A 22,694-nucleotide genomic window follows, 5' to 3' on the forward strand; every position below is an offset into this window, starting at 1 on the left:
TTTTTCTAAAAGATGTTTGAGTTCAAAATGTCGATTCAGTTTCCTATTTCAATGGAAAAATACTCGTTTAACCCATACCAAGAATAATTTCTCATGAGAAAAAAATAGAGTGAAATAGCGTAGTTTCAAGAAATTTTATACGATATCCTTTCACTTGTCAACATTTTACAATGAAAAAAAATCATGTCTCACTTTTATTTGATCGGGGAAAAAAGTACAAACATGTTTCAGTTATAAAAACAGCTGTTTCAACGGGGGGCGTGTTAGGAGCATTGGGTTGTAGCGGACACGCCTGTTGACTGAGCAAACAACTGTGTTGAATGGAAACAGCTGTGTCAACAGGGGCATGTTAGGAACATTGGGTTGTAACGGACACGCCTGTTGACTGAGCAAACAAATCTGATGAATGGAAACAGCTGTGTCAACAGGGGCGTGTTAGGAATATTGGGTTGTAACGGACACGCCTGTTGACTGAACAAACAGGTCTCACAAATGAAAACACCTGTGTCAACACAACAGGGGGATGTTGAATATGTGTCAATATTACCCTATAAATAGCAGAGTTGTCATCTAAACCTCACATTCCGTCTCTCTTGGTTCATAAATGAACATTGTGCCTATCTGTGCCATTTTATTTTTCCACCTACCAAAAGGTGACTCAGCAGTTTGTTTCTCAAATTGGATAGAATTATTCTTTGTACAAAAGGTAAGAGTTTTATGTTTTAAATTTCATTAACAATTATATTAAAAAGATCTTCTAATAATGATTATAATTTCAGTACATGTAAGTATTACATCCTTGCATCAATTTTAAAACAGTGTAAATTTTGTCCGAAGATCTATCATAGTTGTGATTATGAAGAACACTTTGAACTCCTTTAAATTGTCATATTGACTTTAATAGTCTGAAAGACAAACTATTCTATTTATCATCTATTTATTTATTTCAGAAAACAGAAGTGTTCCAAGCACATTGTTTGCTAGACTTTATGTAAAAAAAAAATGTCTACCCCATTTACAACATCTGTGTATACATGTGAGTTTTGTCAAACATCCTACAGTAACAAACAGAACATTGTTAGACATCAGAGAAATTGTGGCCCAGCTTCCAAACATTTTGATTGTCAAATATGTTCCAAATCATTCAACCGTAGTGATAGCTTACAAAGACACATTAAAAGTCAACACAAAGATCCACAACCATCTACTTCTACTTCTACCTTTACTTTTACTTGTCATACATGTTTGACCACTTTCCCATCAGTGAAAGATCTCACTAAACACAGGAGACAAACCCATTCAAATCAACAAAGTGGTGGCGGGGCTGCAGCTAAACGTAGGAAAACTAATGTAGATAATCAACAGTCATGTTCCAGACAAGCAATAAATGAAAATGTCAGGGAATTTGATTTTATTCCTCAGGGCCAAGAGGGAAATGATCCCTACTATTATTTTGTGAAAATTCAACCTGACATGATTCATCACTTGAAAACAGAAATTGAAACAAAACATAGTATCAAGTGGGGACTTTGTACCCAATTTAGATTCAGCAAAACCAACTCGGACGGTCTGAATTCATTTACTGAACCTTACTTTCGAACCAAAATGTCTCCAGCCACCCAAGCTGATGATTTGGATGCGTTGTACACCGAAGCCGCAAACACAATCATGAAACTGATGGACAATTACGAAGGAGATAGTTCAAACTTAAACTTTGAAACTGTGTTGAGCGTGAAATTATCCGTGGTTAAATTTCAACCCTTTCGCGGAAGTTCATATCTCCCCCTCCCTCCTTCGCTAGAGAACAAGCGCTGTCTGTTAAACATTAAAAACGTGGACAACGACCTCTGTTTTGCCTATTGCGTTTTGGCTCATCTGTTCCCCGTTCAGTCTGATCTGGTCGGAGAACAAGTGAGTCACTACAAGGACAAACTACACGAGTTAGATTTGAAAGGGTGTGAATTTCCCATGAGTCTTAAACATATTTCAAAATTTGAAAAAGCAAACGATCTCAGCATCAATGTGTATGGCATTGATGGAGATGAAGATCAACACCATGTTGTCTTTCCTTTGCGAGTCAGTTCCGATATGACCCACTTACCTAAAGAACGTCATATCAATCTCCTTCTGCTAATGTCAGAAGTAGACGAGGAAGAGTCGGACGAATCCTCCATTTCTCATTATGTTCTGATCACCAGTTTGCCGGCTTTGATAAGAAAAGCTGGAGACACTAACAGCAAATTCATTTGTCGGAAATGTTTGTGGACGTTTACATCTGATGATAGATTACAAAAGCACACCCCTTACTGTTATCACAAAGCTCAACGAATTAAAATGCCTGAACCAAACAAAGCCTTTAGAAGGTTCGGACTGGGTCACTATGCCAAAACAGTCAAAGTCCCCTTTGTGATCTACTGTGATTTTGAATCCGTGTTGTCACCTTTAGAACATAATGAGACATCGGAGAGGAGAAGTCACCACGTCCACGAGCACATTCCCTGTGGTTACAGTTATCAAATTGTATGTCGGGAACCCGACCTGTACACATTTCCATTGAGAACCTATAGCGGCGAACGGGCCTCAGAGCATTTCATGACACATCTTTTGGAGGATTACGATCATATCATGGACATTTTAAATCATCCCGTGCCCATAAAATTAAAAGATGAGGAAAAGTTAGCTTTAGATTCGAAAACCCATTGCTATCTTTGTGGGGAGAAAGTACAGCAGAATGAGCGACACATCGATCACGATCATTTGACGGGTCGAGTCAGGGGTCTGTGTCACAATTACTGCAACGTCAACTACAACGAAGCCAAATTTGTCAATGTCATTTGTCACAATGCTTCGAGGTATGACAATCATTTGATTCTTCAAGCAGCAGAACTGTTTGCCGATCGAAAGTTGACGTGCATAGGTCAAAATTCGGAACACTTCATCATGTTTCAAATAGATCAACTTCGTTTCTTGGACAGTTTCAAATTTTTAAACACCAGCTTACAAAATTTGGCCAACAATTTGAGAAGCAAAGGCGAAGAAGAATTTGTCTATTTGACAAAGAACTTTCCCGAACATGTGGATTTGCTGACTCGAAAGTTACCCTACTTTTATGAGTATGTGGACAGTTTTGAAAAATTAGATCGAACAGAATTTCCGAGTCGTGACGACTTTTACTCTTCCTTAACGGAAGAAACCATTTCTGAACAAGACTATGCCTTCGCCCGTCACATTTGGGAGACTTTTAAAATTAGATCGGTGAGACAGTTCATGGAATTGTACGTTGCCGTAGACACTTTGATTTTGACCGATGTGTTCGAAGCATTCCGTGACATGTGTCTGAGCTACTACAGATTGGACCCGTGTCAGTACTTTACTCTCCCGGGGATGGCCATGGATGCTTGTCTTTTGATGACGGGGGTGAGCTTAGATCTTATGACCGATCCCGATATGTACAACTTTGTCTCAAATGCAGTGAGAGGAGGCGTGGCGAGTATCAATCATCGCCACGCTCAAGCCAATAACAAACACATGTCCGATTTCGACCCGTCCAAACCCGAATCTCACCTGATGTACTTTGACATTAACAATTTGTATGGTGCAGCCATGAGTTGTCCTTTACCTCAAGGTCATTTTGACTGGGTAGACGAAACAGAAATAGAGTCTATTGATTGGTTGCAACTAGACCCCGAAGGTAGCGTGGGTTACATTGTAGAGTGTGATTTGGAATATCAACGTCACCTTCATTCTGTCCATCAGTCGCTGCCCCTCGCTCCCACCAAAGAAAGCATTCCCTTTGAAGATATGTCCCCCTATCATAGAGAATTGCTCGCAGAGCTTGGTATCAAAGGGGTGAAAGCCACGGGAACCAAACTTTTTGGCACATTGAAAAACAAAGAAAATTATATCATTTACTTGGCTACTTTGCAGCAATATTTACAATTGGGTTTGAAACTGAAAAAAGTACACAAAGTTTTGAAATTTACTCAGACCAAATGGATGAAGCCCTACATTGACTTTAACACTCAGAAACGAAAAGAAGCCACGGATGACTTTTCGAAAGATTTGTTTAAACTTCTCTCAAATGCCGTGTATGGGAAACAGTTGCAAAATGTAAGAAATTACAAACAAATTGAATTAATTGCGACCGAGGAAAGACTGCGAAGGTTTTCATCAAAATCCAATTTCAAAAGTGTAAACATCTTTTCGGAAAATTTGGTCGTGGTGAGCATGGAAAAGGTGTCTGTGACTTTGAACCAACCCGTCGCCGTGGGCTTCACCATTTTGGAACACGCAAAAAGACTTCTTTATGACTTTCACTACAATGTCATGTTGAAGGAATACGATAGTGACAATGTCAGGGTCCTCATGACAGACACGGATAGCTTGTTTTATCAAATCTGGTCCCCTGTGGGTACTCCTGTCCGCGATCCTCAAGACTTTATGTTAGCTAACACCCACCTCTTTGACACCTCAAACTATCCCGTAGACCACCCACTTCATTCAATGGAAAGACACAAGGCCATCGGTTTGATGAAAGATGAAGTGGGTGGCAAAACCATCAGAGAGTTTGTCGGACTTCGTCCCAAAAACTATAGTTTTATTTTTGACAAAACTCCTGGTGAAAGGGTTGAGAAACGCACTGCTAAAGGTGTGCAGAAAGCTTTTGTCAAAAAACATCTCCGTCACCAGATGTTTAAAGATTGTCTTTTTAAACACCAACAAAACATGTCAACATTTCATCAAATTCGATCCATTCATAACACACTCTTGACAGTCAAAGTGACCAAATTGGGTTTAACTCCTCAAGATGATAAGCGATACTTGCTGACAGATGGCATCGAATCTCGACCCTATGGGTTCAATCCTATTTAGAACTTTGTAACTAACATTCCCCATTCCAAGAAAATAAAAAATGAGATCGTCTAGCAAACAATGACTACATCCACAAAATGATGAAACCTCTGGAGTGTTCCTCGACATGTGAAAGGTAGAAGAAACATTTCATTATTGTTTTGTTTTTAAAAACTTTTGCGAAAAATATGTTGTGAAGTAAATTTTTAAAAACAGTTAGTGATGAAAGCTAGAAATAAAACTTAATGACAGATACATTGATTTGACCACAAAAAAACTTGTATGACAAAACACTTATGACAGAAAATATAAATGTCAGAAACCAAATAGGTTTGACATCAACAAATCAAAAAATTGGTTTGACAAAAACAAATAAAATAAAACACAAGAAATATGTTTGAAAGTAACAAAATATGTTACAGAAAAAAAAAAATGTCCAGGATATAAATTTTTTAAAATAAAATGTGTTTTCTATAAACAGGATGAGTGGACGAGCAACTACCTACCACTACAGGGTGAGAGGGGGAAGAGGAGAACTTATCCGAGATGGGGCACAATCGAAACGATCTCGCCTTGCTGCTTATCTTGCTGGATGTCGATCTCTGGAGAGAACCCTGAGAACACATTGTCAACGGGATAGCACATCAGCGGATATATTAACAGGACCTTTCACTATTAACGTCCGGGAAGTGAGTATTCCCGAACCAAATCAGAATCTTTGATCAAACAGAGAACAATTTGAAATGGTCCTTGAAAAGCTTTACTTGGACCGCTTACGTGTCATAGTGAATGAATTGTGCAATAGTAACTGTTATGGGTCTGAGATAAATCACCCATCGCAACGCCATCATCAGTGTTTGATGATTGAGCCTGATGAACGTGTGATGATGTACTTTGACGATGCTTTAGAAGCTGTGTCCCATGGCGACATCCTTGAAGAGGCGAGGACACAAAAGAATTCTTCTGGAGTTGACTTCCTGGACATTCAAAACCTGCCTTATGAGAATGTTGATGACTTGAACAGACATTTTTTAACTTCCAGTAGGAAGGAACGATTGAGGCCAAATTGATTGAGATCATATGATGAGATCATGAAAGTATTCATCTACATATCATAAATAGATAATATGTCTGTTACTTAGTGTGAATAAAAGTTAGATAAAAAGAATAATGTGTTCTTTTCATGTGTGTTTCTTTCTTTGTTGAATATATTATGAACAAGAGATAACAGAATGGTTATCAGAGAGAGTTTGAATATAATTAAACCTATAAATACACTACATAAACACCCAATGAAATGTTTTTTTTCATGTAGATCCAATCATCAAAGGTTTTAATGAACACGTGATCAACAAACCAACCAACCAACCAATGAATTTGAAATAATAGAATAGTGTCATGCTCATCATTGCGCTTAAATCACACGCATTTCTTCCTGTACATTCAGAGACTCGAGTTGTTTCAGAAAAACACAGTTACTGTATCATGGCAGAAAGGTTGGTGTTCACTCCATTTTAATTTACAATTTACATAGCTAATGTCTTTTAAGTTGTTTATCATAGTATTAGTATTCACTCGACATAGCTATTGCCTTTTAATTTGTTAATGGTGGTATTTGTCACTTTTTGGTTTGTTTAAGTAAAAAAGAATAATAACAAAGAGCTGTCACAGAAATTCTAAATTTAGTCATTCTATCTTTAAACAGAGTGGGAAGAAAAGACAAATCTACATTCTATTCCTGGAAGCAGGTCATGAAAATGCCGCACACCCTAAACGAGGCGGTTATTCACCAATCTCACGAATGGTTTCCAAATCGTGACGAATGCGTGAAAAACGCCAAGCGCAAGTTTCGAGACGATTTCAACGTCACTAAGCGAGTGATTATAAAAAAATCTTGCTGGGCACTCTCCGCGGACGAGGTCGCCGTGGCGGAGAAGATGAAACTCGTTGAAAACTTGTTGACTTTATGCTACTGTCTTCAACTCACCAAGATGATCAAACGACTGTCTCGTGAATTGTGTTTCGGGTGCATGTTCGATGCAGAAGGTGAATGGGGCCACACCTGCGATATGTCTGAACAACAACTGATGGAGAAATACTTTAACATGGCATTATCCGACGTAGACGATGGAGAGGTGCACGAGAGCTGGATAAAACTGCTGCTAGAAGACCCAAGTTTTCGAGATGTGAGGGACTTTAACTTGGTCCCGTATCGATGCAAGGACTATCGTGACTCTCAATTTAAAACGTCTCAATGGAAGGAGGGATTGAAAGAACGCGTCGAGAAAATGTTAAAGTTAGACAAAAGAATGTGAAATGTTTTTTCTTGGGACTAATTGAATGAATGTTTTGTTTGTTTATTTTAATTATGATATTGATTTGATAATAAAAATCAATGTTGAAAATTTGTATTTTGTTTGTATTTTATCTTCAGTCACACATAATGAGCGAGTGAGTGAGTGAGTTAGGGTTTAATGCCTTTTTCAACAATTGTTTTCCGTTATACCATGGCGGCAGGGTTTATAGCTGCAGGAGGAAAAGCCTGCATCACCAATGTGGTTATGTGATGCAGTGACACCTGCAAGCTTCGGCCTGGTACCTGCGAACAGACACACAGACGCACAACAACAATGATATAAAACGAAACATCATCCATGATATTCTATCATTACACGATGAGCTCTCGAGAGATAACTTCTGACAAAGTACTAGAAGATTATTATTTCACTCCCAGAAATCCGGGCGCGTTTTTGGGTCCGAGTAAACTCAAAAAGGTGTTAAAAGGTCAATTGGAAGTTCCAGCGAGCAGTGTCAGACGGTTTGTCAACAATCAAGATGCTTACAGTTTACACAAACCCGTCAGATACCGTTTCAAACGAATGAAAGTCAGAGTGAATTCTATCGACGAAATGTTCGACGTGGATTTGGCCGACCTGTCTAGGTTTACGAAGTGGAACGATGGTGTGAGATACTTGCTGGTGGCCATCGACATATTGAGCCGCTTTGCATTCGCCCTTCCGTTAGACAATAAGAAACCCGAAACCGTCTTGAAAGTTTTCAAACACATCCTCGAACAGCGACGTCCCGGGAAGGTGAGAGTAGATGGCGGAAGCGAATTTAAGGGGGCGTTCAAGACGTTTTTAGAAAAACAAAAAATAAAACTCACCATAGCTCGCAACGAAAACATCAAAAGTAATTACGTTGAACGTTTTAACAGAACACTGAAATCACTGATCACCAGATACATGACCCACAATAACACCAAACGTTATCTGGACGTTCTGGCGGATTTAGTATCCAATTATAATCACACCCTTCATTCGTCTCTGCCTCATCTCTCTCCTGCAGATGTCGATAAAACCAACGAAGTGAAAGTGTGGGATCACCTCTATCTGGAACCTCTGAGAAAAGTCAAACCCAACATCAAGAAATACTTATTTAAAGTGGGCGACCTGGTTCGCATCTCATACCTCAGGAAACCTTTCACCAAGGAACTCGATCTCAAGTGGACGGAAGAACTGTTTAAAGTGGCTCGACGTTACAAGAAGCAAACGTTCCCTCAGTACAAGCTGAAAGATTTCCACGACGAACCCTTGATAGGTAGCTTTTACGCGAACGAACTACAGAAGGTCGAGAAAGAGGGTGATGTGCTGTGGCAAGTCAACAAAATTCTGAAAAGAAAAAAGGTGAAAGGCAAGACCCATGTTTTAGTGCGTTGGCTAGGGTGGCCCAGTTCCTTTGATTCCTACGTAGAAGAGAGCGAACTGAAAGACCTCTGATGATGGAAAAGTACGTTTTTCTCAAAAGCTCAGACTCCAAAACAACCTCCTTTCCTGAGAATTCACCCTATCATTTTCGAGTCAAATTAAATCAAAGGTTAGTCTTTGACGGATTCTGGGTGGTGTCTTTAGTCGAGCTCAATTTTGGAAAGCTGGATGCGAAAAAAATCCCCAGTGGTGACCCCTACGTGGACGTGTTATGTAACTTATGTGACAGCTCGTTGGTAGGGGAAACTCAACTGGCCTTATTGAGACGCATCGATCTGAGACAGGGGCCTACCTATACGTTTGGTAGTGAATTTACCATTCGTGTCAAATTAAAAGAAACCGACAATATTGAGCTGTATTTAAAGTCGGGGAGTACCTCTACGCCGTCATTCTTAACGGAAGAGACCTACGCCACACTTCACTTAAGACGTTATCCTTTTGTGGAGTAAACATGGATGCTTCGCGCCCATTGTATTTCCCCGACTACGCCAAGTTTAAACATTACTTTGACAAACACGCGACAAGGTCATCCTCCAGACTGGTTAATGGGAAGATGCAAAGGATGGTGATTCCAGTTCATCGACAGGCAACACAACAACAAAAGGCAGATCCTCCAACTAAGGTCACTCTCCAAATGACATCCGAATCCCAAAGCGAAGTAGAGAGAGCAGAAGCACACGGCAAAAGAGAAAAGGCTTTAAAACGCAAGGTGGGGGCTAAGTGCGTCACAACCAAGAAGATACGTCGAACTGACAACATCAACGCACCTTCCAAGACGGCTAAAGTGCTCAAGTGTACCCCAGTGAAAGAAAACGACATCTTTAGTTAAATCATGGCCCTGTTGAACGACAAAGAATTCGAGGAACTGGTTCCCGAATCGTTAAATCTCTTCACTCTGCCTCCCTATCAAACCAGCGTTCAGAAACATTACTTCGTCAACGTGCGTCCTCTGAGCCAAATCAACGATTCCACACCTTTGGAATTTCACGTGTCCAATTCCGGAGGCGACTACGTCGATCTGAAGCGCACCCGTCTGCACCTCAATGTCAAAGTCACTCAAACGGACGGTACACCATTAGCAGAAGATGAAAACGTGGCCCCCGTGAACCTGTTTTTGCAGTCGCTCTTTTCTCAAGTCACGGTCTACCTGCAGAATCAGCTCGTGTCTTCCACCAACAACCATTACACTTACAAAAGTATGATGAAGACCCTGTTGGAGTACGGAGCCGAGGCAAAGACCACTCAGTTGACAGCTCAGCTGTTCTACAAGGACGTAGCCGAACAAAACTCCGACCTGGAGAGCAGCGACGTCACTGGATCTATCAACGGCGGAATGTCATCGAGAGCCTCCTACATAGCGGACAGCAAAGTACTGACCATGTCGGGACCCATCTACGAAGATATCTTCGACATGAACCGGTACCTGCTGAACGAGGTGGACCTGACATTGAAGATGTACAGATCGAATCCTGAATTCTGCTTGATGAGCAGCGTGACCGAGCACGAATTCAAAGTTCAGATCTTGGATGCCTACCTGCAGGTGTGCAAAGTCAAAGTCAACCCCGCCCTGATCTTGGCTCACAACACGCTGTTCGAAAAGACGAACGCTCTCTACCCGTATACAAAAAATGAGGTCAAGGTCACCAGCATCCCCACCACGCAGCAGACTCACTGCATAGACAACGTCTCTAACCCCGTGGCCAACAGATACGTCGTCGGATTGGTGGACAGTTCGAGTCTAAATGGCAGCTATACAGGCAACCCGTTTAATTTTAAGTCGTCCATGCTTAAAAAGATGACGTTGTACATCGATGGGGTCAGTGTTCCGGGTCAACCCACTGAAGCAGATGATGTCGCCTGTTACGTTAACATGCTAGACGGCATGGGTCTGTGGAAGGAAAACAAGGGAAACGCTATCACCAGAAGTGAATTTCTCTTGGGGAATGCCTTGTTCGTCTTCGACATTGATAAAATGTGTGCAGATTCGGAGTACCTGAACCTGGTGAAATCTGGAAGTGTGAGGCTCGAACTTGAATTCAAAAGGCCACTCATCACAACGCTGAGTTGCGTCGTCTTGACTCAGAGGAATTCCATCATCGAAATCGACCAGGCTCGCAACGTGTTTGTCAAGTAACTTTCAATTCATCCAAAAGAAAAAAGCAGAGACAATATGAAAGCCTCTCAGCTTTGGTGCGCCATACGGTGTGACCCGAGTTTACAATCTCATGTCATAGGTGTTTTTGCCAAAGATACTTTGCCCACTCTGACACCTGGCCAGCGTGCCAAAGGTGTGGGACTCATTGTCAACACAGAGACTAGCACACGAGAAGGTCGTCACTGGATCGCCATGTATTTCAAAGGGAATAAAGCAGAAATGTTCGATTCTTTATCAGAACGACCCGTGGATAAAGTATTCGATCACTATTTGAAGTCTGAGAATAGCTCCTCTTACACTCGCAATAGAAAGCAATTACAATCTTCAAACTCTGATACATGCGGATTTTTTACATTGTATTATCTGTTATGTAAATTCAAATCCAATTTACGCATGGATGATATTGTACAGCAGTTCGATACAAATGATCATTTAATCAACGATGAATACGTTTCCGCATTTGTTTGTCGCTATTTTAGATATTGTACAGATTCGTGTTCACGCCATATTCATGAGTCATGTACGAGATAATCATATGACATGGGCATGTAGTTAGTGAAATGCTTTGTTTCATGTCTATATGCTGTGGTAGAAGTCAATAAAACATCAGTTTTAGTCCTCATTGTGTCATGTTGTGTATAAATACCTATGTGAGTAGTCTATCAAAAACAGTTCTATGGTAAAGAGTGACCAAGACACATCATCACCATGGAAGAAGAATTGAAATGTCTGTTGCCTTTTCAAACCCCTACTACCATATCAGTGGTGGGCGGGTCATCGAGCGGTAAAACAGTTTGGGTTGCACAACTGCTAAAAGAAGTCAATACCATGTTCGACCCAGCACCAAACCTCATTATTTACTGTTACGCTGTTTGGCAAAATGTGTACACTGACATAGAGAGATCTGTCAACAACAACATTCGATTTCGGGATTCTCTACCAACAGAAGATGAACTAAAATCGTATTCATTGGAGACTGACAAGAACTGTTTGCTGGTCGTCGATGATTATATGGAGCAAGTGTGTAAAAATCAGTTATTCTTACGTCTCTACAGTACTTTATCCCATCACCTCGGGATTTCCGTCATAAACATACAGCAATCGGCCTATCCCAAAGGAGAGTGTAACAGAACCATGTCTTTAAACACTCATTACTTCGTGCTGTTGTCCAACCCACGATCGGCACACGAATACAAAATTTTAGCATCACAAATATTTCCGGGTCAAGCGAAATATTTTTCGGATTCCTTCCAGGATGCTGTGAGTAGGAAAAAATACGGGTATCTCGTTATGGATGTGTCGCCCTATGCAGAAGAGGAATACGGACGTTTGCGTACGGGGATATTTCCAGGTGACGTGTGCACGGTGTATTTACCACAGTAAGGAAAAAAACAACAACAACAGAAAACAAACCATTGCGCATGACATTGTTGATGTGTGACTAAGAAGTACAGATGTGCTATACCCTTTTGGTTCATTTCGCTTTCACCTCACAAACAGAACAGAACTAAGGCTCGAAACACGATGGATGTATGTGGGAGGTTTGATGTCGATTCAGTTACAGACTGCGCAGAAGTAATAGAGCGCAGTACAGATGTGTACGGAGAAAAGTTTAGCGACAGACTGAAATCCTTCGCTATCTGGCCTCTTCAGATGAAGCAGTCTCCAAAATCCATGGCAGAGGCTGGATTTATATACACAGGACAAAACGACAGAGTCTACTGTTTCAAATGCAAAATTCGCGTACACCGATGGATACCAGAAGATGACCCGATGACGGAACACTTCAGACTGTCCCCTCGCTGTACCTATATCCACATGGTGTGCGAAGAACCCAAGGTCAACAAGGAAGGGTAGAAAAAAGAAATCTCTGTTGGTTTTTTGGGGGGGAGGGAGGATGCAATAAAACACTATTGGCAAGCATACACCTGTTCATTTGAGAGCGAGACAATCAAACAGTAAACACCATTATGAGTGAACTACTGGAGAAACATTTAACTTTTCTACTGATGCTGGAACAAGCTAACACCAAGCAAAGAAAAGCTTTGCTGACGCATGCATCGCGTGAACAGTTTATGGGTGTTATCACTCTGTTATTCAACATTTTAAGAGGGAATATACACTTATCGGATGAGGATAAAATTCGACTGTCGCGTCACAAGAAGTGCATTCGATCCTTGGCCAGCAAGACAGTAAGTCGACGTGAAAAACGTGAGTTGATACTCGCACATCATTCTGTTCTCCCGGTTTGCATCAGAGCCTATCGAGCATACCTCTCGTCGTCAGCACAGTCGGAAGATAACGTTCATCATGAGCAAACCTTTGGTTCTTCTGACGAGGGAGACGTATCAAAGATTGATGACCAACCGAGAAGAACAGAATCCACAGACGACAGTGAATCAGACAGCGGAGGATCCTCAGACAGCGATTTCTAATAGACTTGACAATGATACATCACTGCCTGTTACAGAGGGACAAACTGAAAGGAAGCTCATGCTTCAAGTTCCTGACCAGTTAGTCAGAGACATTTCCTCTACGAAGACAATAGGGAGGTTAATGGCTTTGTGGTTGTTCGTCAAAGAAAACATTCTGAGTGGGCAATTGAGTTTGAATAAACATTTACAAGTTGTGATGAGCAATGGAGATGTATTGCATAATTCAAACATTGTGGACTTGATTCGCTATGTCATCACGTCACCCCGTGTTCAAAGCAGACGGCATCCGGAGGGTTACCAGGAATTTCGTAAACTTTTAAGACAATTAAACGTTCCAAAGCATTTCGTGAAAAGCAGACAAAAGGAAGACAAAAAAGAAAAGCGTGTAAAAGCCTTAGTTATCAAGCGTAAAGCAGTTGATGGTGTGCCCGGGAACGCTAAATCGAGAAAGTTAGAAGCTTTTTAATGCAAATGAACATGTATATCCATATAGATGATGTACAAGTTGTCGATACAAATTATGCATAACATGAAATACATTGTTTGTAATAGTTGATGACAAACTAATGTTTACTTTTGATCAACATTGTTAACCTCTTGATGCTTTTCGTCAATTTTGTTTCTCAATGTATAATGTCATTGTGTTAAATAAAATGTAGATCTCATTATTTTTTTCCGGTGTTGTTTTTAAAAATCCCCTTTCCTCGAGAACACTCCGTTACACAATGGTTGCAGTCTATTTCCAAATATGGGGACTGAAACAGGAGAAGAAATCTACATTTGCTTCCACATGACTTAATTGCAGTTGCAAACTTCAATTCCAAGGTCTTTTAGTTCTACAGTAAAACTCAAATCCCAAGGCATGTTTGTTCTGCAGTAAAACAATGCAGTAAACATCCCATCACTTTGTATCAATGATATGTTACTGAGGGGTTAGATGCTTTACCATCATACTACATTGTCTTTGATTAAGATGGTTCCCGATGTCAATTTGCGTGTTAAATGTATGCAGTCTTCTATTTTCCAAGGATGGACAGTGATATACAAGGAGAAGTTTAAGTCTACACTGTTTATTCACTGATGACGTCGCAAGATGCGGTAAAGTAACTTTAGAAAGAAAAGAAATATGGACTCTTTGTAGAAAATGTTCAGTGATATAAAATCATTGTTTACCATCCGTGTTGAATAAGCTGTACTTGATGAAAGTTATTTTATTAAACCTACATTCATACATATGGACATTGAGCCGTAGGCATCACGCCCTGGAGTCTGGACCCGTCTTGTATTAACAGCAGCAGGTGTTGCGGCTATTGTATGCCCCCACGAATGTCAACAGCAGGGTTGCATACCTATTATGCTTAAACCACATCCAAACAACGACATCGTGCTTGCCCCTCCACCAAAAAAAACCCCAACAAAACAAAAACGTGTCTGACAGGTTCCCATGTGTCACATTTTTTTCACACAACACTTTCATAAATATGAACTCAGCACTCCCTCAGCAATACAGAATAGGAACTGTGGGCAAATTAAAGAATCCATTTTGTTTATCTGATTGACTTAAAAACATCATTAGCCATGCGATCTTGGTGTTGACATATGAACGTACACATTCTCGATATTATGTGAAAGTCCGCAATACTTGTTGATATAAGGATGTAAAATTTCACCAAAAAAAATAGACATCAAATAATTCTTATTAAGTTCATATTGTGCTGTTCTGTTTACATACACAAAATGAGGGCGATGATATGTCACTTATTGCTGTCAGATCTCTTCACATCGACTCAGGATGTCATTAAGCCAGCAGTCAAAATAATGTATGGCATTGTTCTCTTGGGGAAATGCGTATGTGAGCAGAATAGTTCCTCCAATAAATGTCGGTAAGTTAAACACAAGATGTAAGCATTCATCATTGTTTAAGCACTCTTCTCTGGGACAACCCATATCATACCACCCATATCATAAGTTATGATTTAAACATATTTTATTCAGTAAATATTTAGTTAAGTCGCAAGTCTGACAGTCTGATTTTACGACCGGTCAGTTAAATTAAACTGTCAACAACTCGATTGCCAAGCAATATATTTACTTATCAAACATACTCATACACGAACATGCTCTCAATCAATCTCCAATAATTATCAATTGACTTCCAAGTTATCAGGCAACGACCATTCCGTTAGCTAGCTATCGCGGTATTATAATATGTATCTAGCAAACAATGGTTACATGTTCAGTTTAAAGTTAAAACTGTCATGAAATATTACACAGTGATTTTGCAAATTCGTACTTTGCAGAGTTAAAGATTATGGTTGTAAATTTCACACAGGCGAATTGGTGTTTTTCATATAATTAGTATTGTTCCTTTACAAAATTAGATCCTGATATTCTTAGTATTCAACATGCCTTTATTGAATAGCATATGATAAAATTACACCAGTTTCTTATAAGTGAAAAATCTAAGAATGAACACACCCCACGTAGCGTGTTTAGTTTAGAACCGTATGACTAGACAAATTATTCGTTTAAAATATTTGCGTTATTCAATGTCAGTCAGACAGTTGGGTGTGGGCATCTAACAGTGTCGGGACAGTCATCTAGGCCCGCAGTTTGGGTTTTCATTGTCAAAAAACGGGAGGGGTGTTTCAGTTGTATTGGAATTACCGACCATTATTTATTGGATAAAATTCAATACGCGGTACGTGAATTTTGTCTCTCCATTCACGTGTATCACATGGCATGTGTATAGTAACTCATACCATATGTGAACTTTCTACAACGGAGTGGAGCAGTGGTTAACCATTCATAAGCAGACTCACGATAAATGGCATGTGGTGACCTCAATTTCAGGAGGCTCTCTGGACGTTAGTATTTCACAAAACAGCGACACTGACAAAACAAGGTGTTATGTGTATCACATATACCAACTCATTCGGACTGTTGTAAAATAAACCTCACTTGTTACCATATAAGCAATATGATCTACTGTTAGATGCGTCGACAACTGTGTACATAGTACACTAACTAAATATGGAAATATTACTATGCCCATTGAGCGTTGTAAAGAAGGTGATCACGTGACTCCCCAGCGAATATGTACTTGGTGAAGCTTGCGTTGAATTGATCATCGGGTTATCTTCCTGACCACTGGCAGAGGACACAATACACCAAACGATTAATCTTAAGGTTTTAAAAAGCTAATCATGCTAAATTCAGAATATTCTAACTTTATCTTGAGTCATAGAAATTTATCATGACAAGGGTTAACTAACACGATGCTTAGATCACCTTTTAAAAACCTTAAGATTAATCGTAAGTGTTTTGTAAAAAGACAATATAAGAATACATCGATCGATGTCTGACTTTATTAAACAGCACATAGGTAAAGGTAACTACATCACGATGTCTCTTCATTACGATGGTTCTTCAATGGGACGCCATTTGTGGTGCACACATCCTGGAACAAAGGGAACATTGAATTTGTACATGTACAATGAGAATTCGTTGGACTCATGATAAGATAATAAACTCAATCAAGTTTTTTTTCTCATACAAATGCATACATCATGCAGAAACAGACTATAACATCTACAGCCAGGAATCGCAATGCTATGGCATGTACCCAAAAGTTGTGCGCCGCTCGCAAAATAAAGTATAGGCCGTATCAGACATCACTTTTTTACATTTCATACAAAGTTAATTTTCATGACATCACTTCGAGTATTCTATTTCTTGCGTTGTAAAATGTTTAACGAGTGATGTTTTATCAACAACAACAACAACAAAAAGAAGAAGGATTATATCTGATTTCTGTTGGGTATTAAACTCTACAAATGAATTAGTAAAAAGGAATCTGTTTTAAGTTTAACTGTTAAATAATATGAATCATTAAGTCAAAAGCATGATGTACAAATGCATACGTAACATTACAAAAATGCTTTACACAAATATGCATTAGAGGTAGACAGATGAGAAAGAAAGAAAAAAGATTTCAATATAACTAATTACTTATCAGTAAATAATCTGTAAAAATATTTAGATTAAAATTATTACTCACCTAAGACTGACTCTGACACAGCAGCACGTCATCTCCATTCTCCTCATTCATTCCGTCTTCAGTACACTTGAAGAATTTTATTCGGTTGAACATTCGATTGGATTTAGACCGACCTTGTCCCTCGAAGATCAAATGAGTTGAATTTTCGAGGGCTTCCGAGTACTGCATATTCAGAAGGACGTCAAAGTCCATGCTTCCTACTTTCTTCACTGCAGGAGACAGTAGAACTTTCCACAGGTCTTCATCCTTGACACAGATGGATTCGTGAGAGATGATCTCGAGCAAAAGATTCTTTGGTAAATCACTCACTTTACATCTTGTGGAATTTTCTTGTAGGATTCCGTTTGCATTCACCTTTTTCATCAGTTCATGTCGGGAAACGATGGTCACTTTGGGTTTGAACATTTTATTACCCTCCATGTTATCAGCTACTTCTGATGATAAACGCTTGAGAGACGTGGCCATTTTTTGGGGGGTATGGTGAAAAAGCTCTCTGTGATGATACCAATGGTGGATTGGAGACCAACTGTATCGCAAAAAGATTTGGGCTTTCTTTTTTATATGATTTTGCATGGCTACCGTGAGAAGCAGCACATGCCCCTGTTGACACAGGTGTTGGTCAACTGGTTCACGATAGCCATGCAAAACGGATGTTTTTGACACAGACCCACCCAAGAGGGAAACCCGTCCCTCCTGTTGACACATCTGTTTCCATTCAACAGAGTTGTTTGGTAAGTAAACAGGCGTGTCCGCTACAACCCAATATTCCTGACACGCCTCTGTTGACACAGCTGTTTCCGTTCAACACAGTTGTTTGCTCAGTCAACAGGCGTGTCCGTTACAATCGAATATTCCTAACACGCCCCTGTTGACACAGCTGCTTTCGTTCAACACAGTTGTTTGCTCAGTCAACAGGCGTGTCCGCTTCAACCCATTGCACCTAACTCCTAACGCGTCACCCCTGTTGACACAGCTGTTTTCATCCACGAGATTTGTTTGGTAAGTAAACAGGCGTGTCCGCTTTAGCCAATTACACCTAACTCCTAACACGCCACTCCTGTTGACACAGCTGTTTCCATTCAACACAGGTGTTTGCTCAGTCAACAGGCGGGTCCGTTACAACCCAATATTTCTAACACGCCCCTGTTGACTCAGCTGTTTTCATTCACGAGATTTGTTTGGTAAGTAAACAGGCGTGTCCGCTTCAACCAATTACACCTAACTCCTAACACGCCACGCCTGTTGACACAGCTGTTTCCATTCAACACAGTTGTTTGCTTAGTCAACAGGCGTGTCCGCTACAACCCAATACTCCTAACACGCCCCCCCCCCCCCCCCCCCCCCCCCCCCCCCCGTTGAAACAGCTGTTTCTATTCACCAGATTGTTTAAGAACAAGAGTTTTATGCATTAAAACTGAAACACTCTTGTAAACGTGAGACATTATTCTTTTTCATTGAAAAGTGTTGACATGTGAAAGGATATCGTATAAAATTTCTTGAAACTGCGTTATTTCACTCTATTTTTTCTCATGAAAATGATTCTGGGTATGGGTTAAACGAGTATTTTTTCAATTGAAATAGGAAACTGAACCGACATTTTGAACTCAAACATCTTTTAGAATAAAGAGAATAGAATTTTACAGTATTAAAACATCATATACCAGACTGGCATACATTACAGTCTTCAACACACGGGTTTCACGATACCGACTCTATATTTCTCCGAGCTGACCTCTAGCTAGGAGTCAAGACTGTTAACCCTTATTTTTTTATGAAGTTGTCATGGCAACTGAATGTTACAGGGAACTTATAAGAGGTAACACTAGAAGAGTTAAGAACTGGACATGTGGTTTCTATGAAAATTCAACTCACACCCCTCTTTGCCACATGTGACAGTCATTACTACTCGAAATACATGCGTCAATGGAATACGTCTAACAATGACATTCCTTTCCCCGTAAATCACATTTGAACCTGTAGTAGCCACTTCCATATAGGGACACTCATTACTACGCTTTGTTCTCTTTTAATGAAGGACTCATTAACACATTTCCTTCTTGCATTGGAACAACAGACCTCTCATTACTCTTTCTGACCCGTGACGTCATGATTATAGTTGACAATGAATGAGTTATTGCACTTATGGATCAACTTAGCCTGAGATGTGGAATGGGGCCTCATAGAACTGACTTGTAGGTCAGGCGCGAGATTCAAACTGAGGACACGTGACACCCGTGAGCGTTCATGGCAACGTCCGCCATCTTGTTTTTAGACACGTGTTGTTCTACGTTTAACGAATGGTCAAGTAATTAATTGCATGATAGCATCCAGTCAGTTGACCCTTTATTAACGTAATTGAATATCGGGAGATCTTTCTACATGAACCTGTTCCTGGGCATTTTTTTTAATCCTACCACACATAGCCCGCCACCGAATGTGCATAGAGAAATGTCTTCAAAGCAAAAGGTTCAAATGTTCACCACATGTTCTCACGCCAAAATGGTCTCACAATGACATTCCATTCCGCGTGAGTCAAGACCCAACCCAACCCCGGTCGTAGTAACATGTCCATATAGGGACATTCATTACTATCCCGTGTTCTGGGGTTAAGGAATGGTCAAGTCATTAGTTGCATGATTGCATCTGGTCAGTTGACTCTATATTCATCTAATTAACCTGATACATCACTTATACATTTACATATTAATGAGTTATCTTGCATATTAATGAGGCCATGACGTTGACAACCCCCCACCCCCACCCCAAGGTCAAGGTTATGTGACGTCATCAGTCACGTGAGGTTACTAGGTGCACTTGTGACGTCATCAAATGTGGATGTGTGGATGGATACTTCTTACTTATTATCTACTAATATTCAAGCAATATCACGGCGGGGGACACCAGAAATGGGCTTCACACATTGTACCCATGTTGGGAATCGAACCCTGGTTTTCGGTGTGACGAGCGAACGCTTTAACCACTAGGCTACCCGACCGCCCCTGTGGGCCATGGATGATGGAAGGCTGGATTGCTATACCATTCACTGTAGGGGAAGTGCACAGAGTTTCCTCAAGGCGGTCAATGTTATCCAATGTAAGTGTGGAATCAAATGAGGGTGAATGTTTTGTGGTAGCGGTACAGCATCTTCTTCAGCCCATGCTAGCTTTTGGAGGCATATTGCAGTCTCAATTTCTTCAAATTTTGGGCGTGAAAGAGCGTGACCTAAACGATTAAAAATTTGAAAAATTTCTAAATTATTTCCAGTGAGAATCATGACAGCAAACGGAAGCAAAATTTGCTTGGGTGTAATTGTTTTGTCACTGCATATCAACTTACCTTAAGAAAATACTATCTTTTGATGTTTGTATACAGTGTCACTACAAATCTAATCTTAGAATAGATACAATTAAACAAAAAGAAGCATTGCACATTCAATTGGATAAGCAGAAAATGTTTTTTAACTGCTAACTCCCAACTTTGAGGTTTATTTGTATGTTAGGGGGACACGGGTGGCCCAGTCGTCTAAGGCGCCCCGATTCGCTGTGCGGAGTTGCGTCCCTTGGACACGCCAGAAGCCTATGATTGTGGGCTCGAGTCCCGGTTCGCCCCGATTATGTTTCTTGGTTTGTCAGCACCATACCCGTGCTTGTGGGTTTCACCGAAGTAAACGTCTGAGACCTGCATCTTCGGGCTTATAACTGTGATATAACTGGAATACTGTTAAAAGCGGCGTTAAACCCAACTCATTCACTCACTATTTGTATGTTAGATTTCATTTTTGAGCAGATTACAAGAAATGTTCATTGGTCTATATGTAGGCAGGACTAATTTCTAAACAAAACTTTACCTTCTCTTACAGTGTAACAATTTTCTTATAAAAAAATAACAAATGATAATTGGACAGCAGTAGTAACTTACCTTATATAGACCTTGGTTCATTGATGAAATGCCATATGTAGCTGTGCATGACACGACAAAAGAGACATCTGTTCACCAGAGCTGATCTTATGCTGACTGTGCTAAAAGGAAGTTTGAGCATCACGAGCGTTAGGGGACCGGCACAATGTGATTGGTCGTTAACATTTGTACAAGACGGAGCAAAAAGCATCGTTTTCCAGTCTATTTTTCACTTGAAAACTCGAGTTTTTCAGTACACTTTCAGGACGCTCACCAATTAATGAATTTAAATGAATTTTTAGTCGTTCTCCCGGCAATTGCGAATATACGAAAAAACCCGACGTTTCGTTTTTTGCAGTGTTGGATAACCAGCTGTGACCGGAAAATGAATTTAAATGAATTTTTAGTCGTTCTCCCGGCAATTGCGAATATACGAAAAAAACCGACGTTTCGTTTTTTGCAGTGTTGGATAACCAGCTGTGACCGGAAATGACTGTTATTTGTCTTGGGTGAAAAACTTTACGATCGTTCATTTCTGGTGGAGATAGTTTTCCAGGTATAAATTGCATTATCAAAACACTCATAAACATATCAATATCATGATAATCGCATATAATATTTCACTTACAATATAACCTTGAAGCATGAGTTGTTTTATTAGGGGATGTTATATATAGCCTATTACCTCATCTTTTCCCAGACTAAATCACCAGAATATCAATATGGAGGCCCACGGGCAACTAATGAAATAATGTTTAGTTGCTGTTCCTAAATTGTGCCTCCTTTAATGTTTTGCGTTCCGGGCTGAATGTACTGTCATCAGTGTTGCTCTTTCAATGGAATGTTGGAGAGTACATAAGCAAACTCATTAAAACCAGATCTTAGTTCTCGGTAAGGTCTGATTTTAATGAGATTGGTATATAAGAAATGGGATACCAGTCTAATAGTTCTGTTTTCACTTTCTGTCCGGAAGAACAGCGCAGCATAAAAGACAAAACACTATTAAAACATTAAAACGTCAAAAATAAACATAATAAGCTAGCAATCGGGCATATGGTTGAAGATAGCCGAACATGAGAACACGCTGTGGTGGAGCTTGGGTCATACATTTTTTCAGAACTCTTTAGAGTTATCTCCCTTCCTAGAGCAGACGACGATTCTTTTTGCTGATTGTACCCTACTTTTAATGGTAGGTTTGTGACGTAGGGAATATACCTTATATTCAAGACACACTTCGGGTGAAAGTGATTTGCCGGTCCCTATATTTACGTGTGTTATTAGGAATTATATGTATTATTTTCCAATTGATTTGTGGGCTCTAATGGTAGGGGTGTATGAAGAGTTGGGTTCCAGATCGGTTCATTTTCTGAGACATTGACTGATTGTCATCCAAAATGTCCTATGAAAATGTTCAGTTAGTAAGGATATAGATAAATGTTCTTTCAAAATGTGATATAATTATGAACATTTCCTTGTGCCATTTATCCCTAGCAATGACACTGCTGTAGGCCTTTGGGGGCTAAGGGGTT

The 22,694-nt window shown here is 40.0% G+C and overlaps 2 protein-coding genes across 2 annotated transcripts; both read left to right on the forward strand.

Annotated features, from left to right (window-relative positions):
• Positions 1-9,450: 9,450 nt before the first annotated feature.
• LOC139453851 (uncharacterized protein F54H12.2-like) lies at positions 9,451-10,752 on the forward strand. The gene has a single exon (XM_071235303.1). The coding sequence runs from the start codon at positions 9,451-9,453 to the stop codon at positions 10,750-10,752; it is 1,302 nt and encodes a 433-aa protein (XP_071091404.1).
• Positions 10,753-12,297: 1,545 nt separating this feature from the next.
• LOC139453852 (baculoviral IAP repeat-containing protein 7-B-like) lies at positions 12,298-13,208 on the forward strand. The gene is made up of 2 exons (XM_071235304.1): positions 12,298-12,626; positions 13,031-13,208. Exons 1-2 carry the CDS (start codon positions 12,298-12,300, stop codon positions 13,206-13,208), a joined length of 507 nt encoding a protein of 168 aa, XP_071091405.1.
• Positions 13,209-22,694: the final 9,486 nt, after the last annotated feature.

This window comes from Haliotis cracherodii, unplaced genomic scaffold (assembly GCF_022045235.1).
Source record: "Haliotis cracherodii isolate W230 unplaced genomic scaffold, xgHalCrac1.p SCAF_10, whole genome shotgun sequence".
NCBI lineage: Eukaryota > Metazoa > Mollusca > Gastropoda > Lepetellida > Haliotidae > Haliotis > Haliotis cracherodii.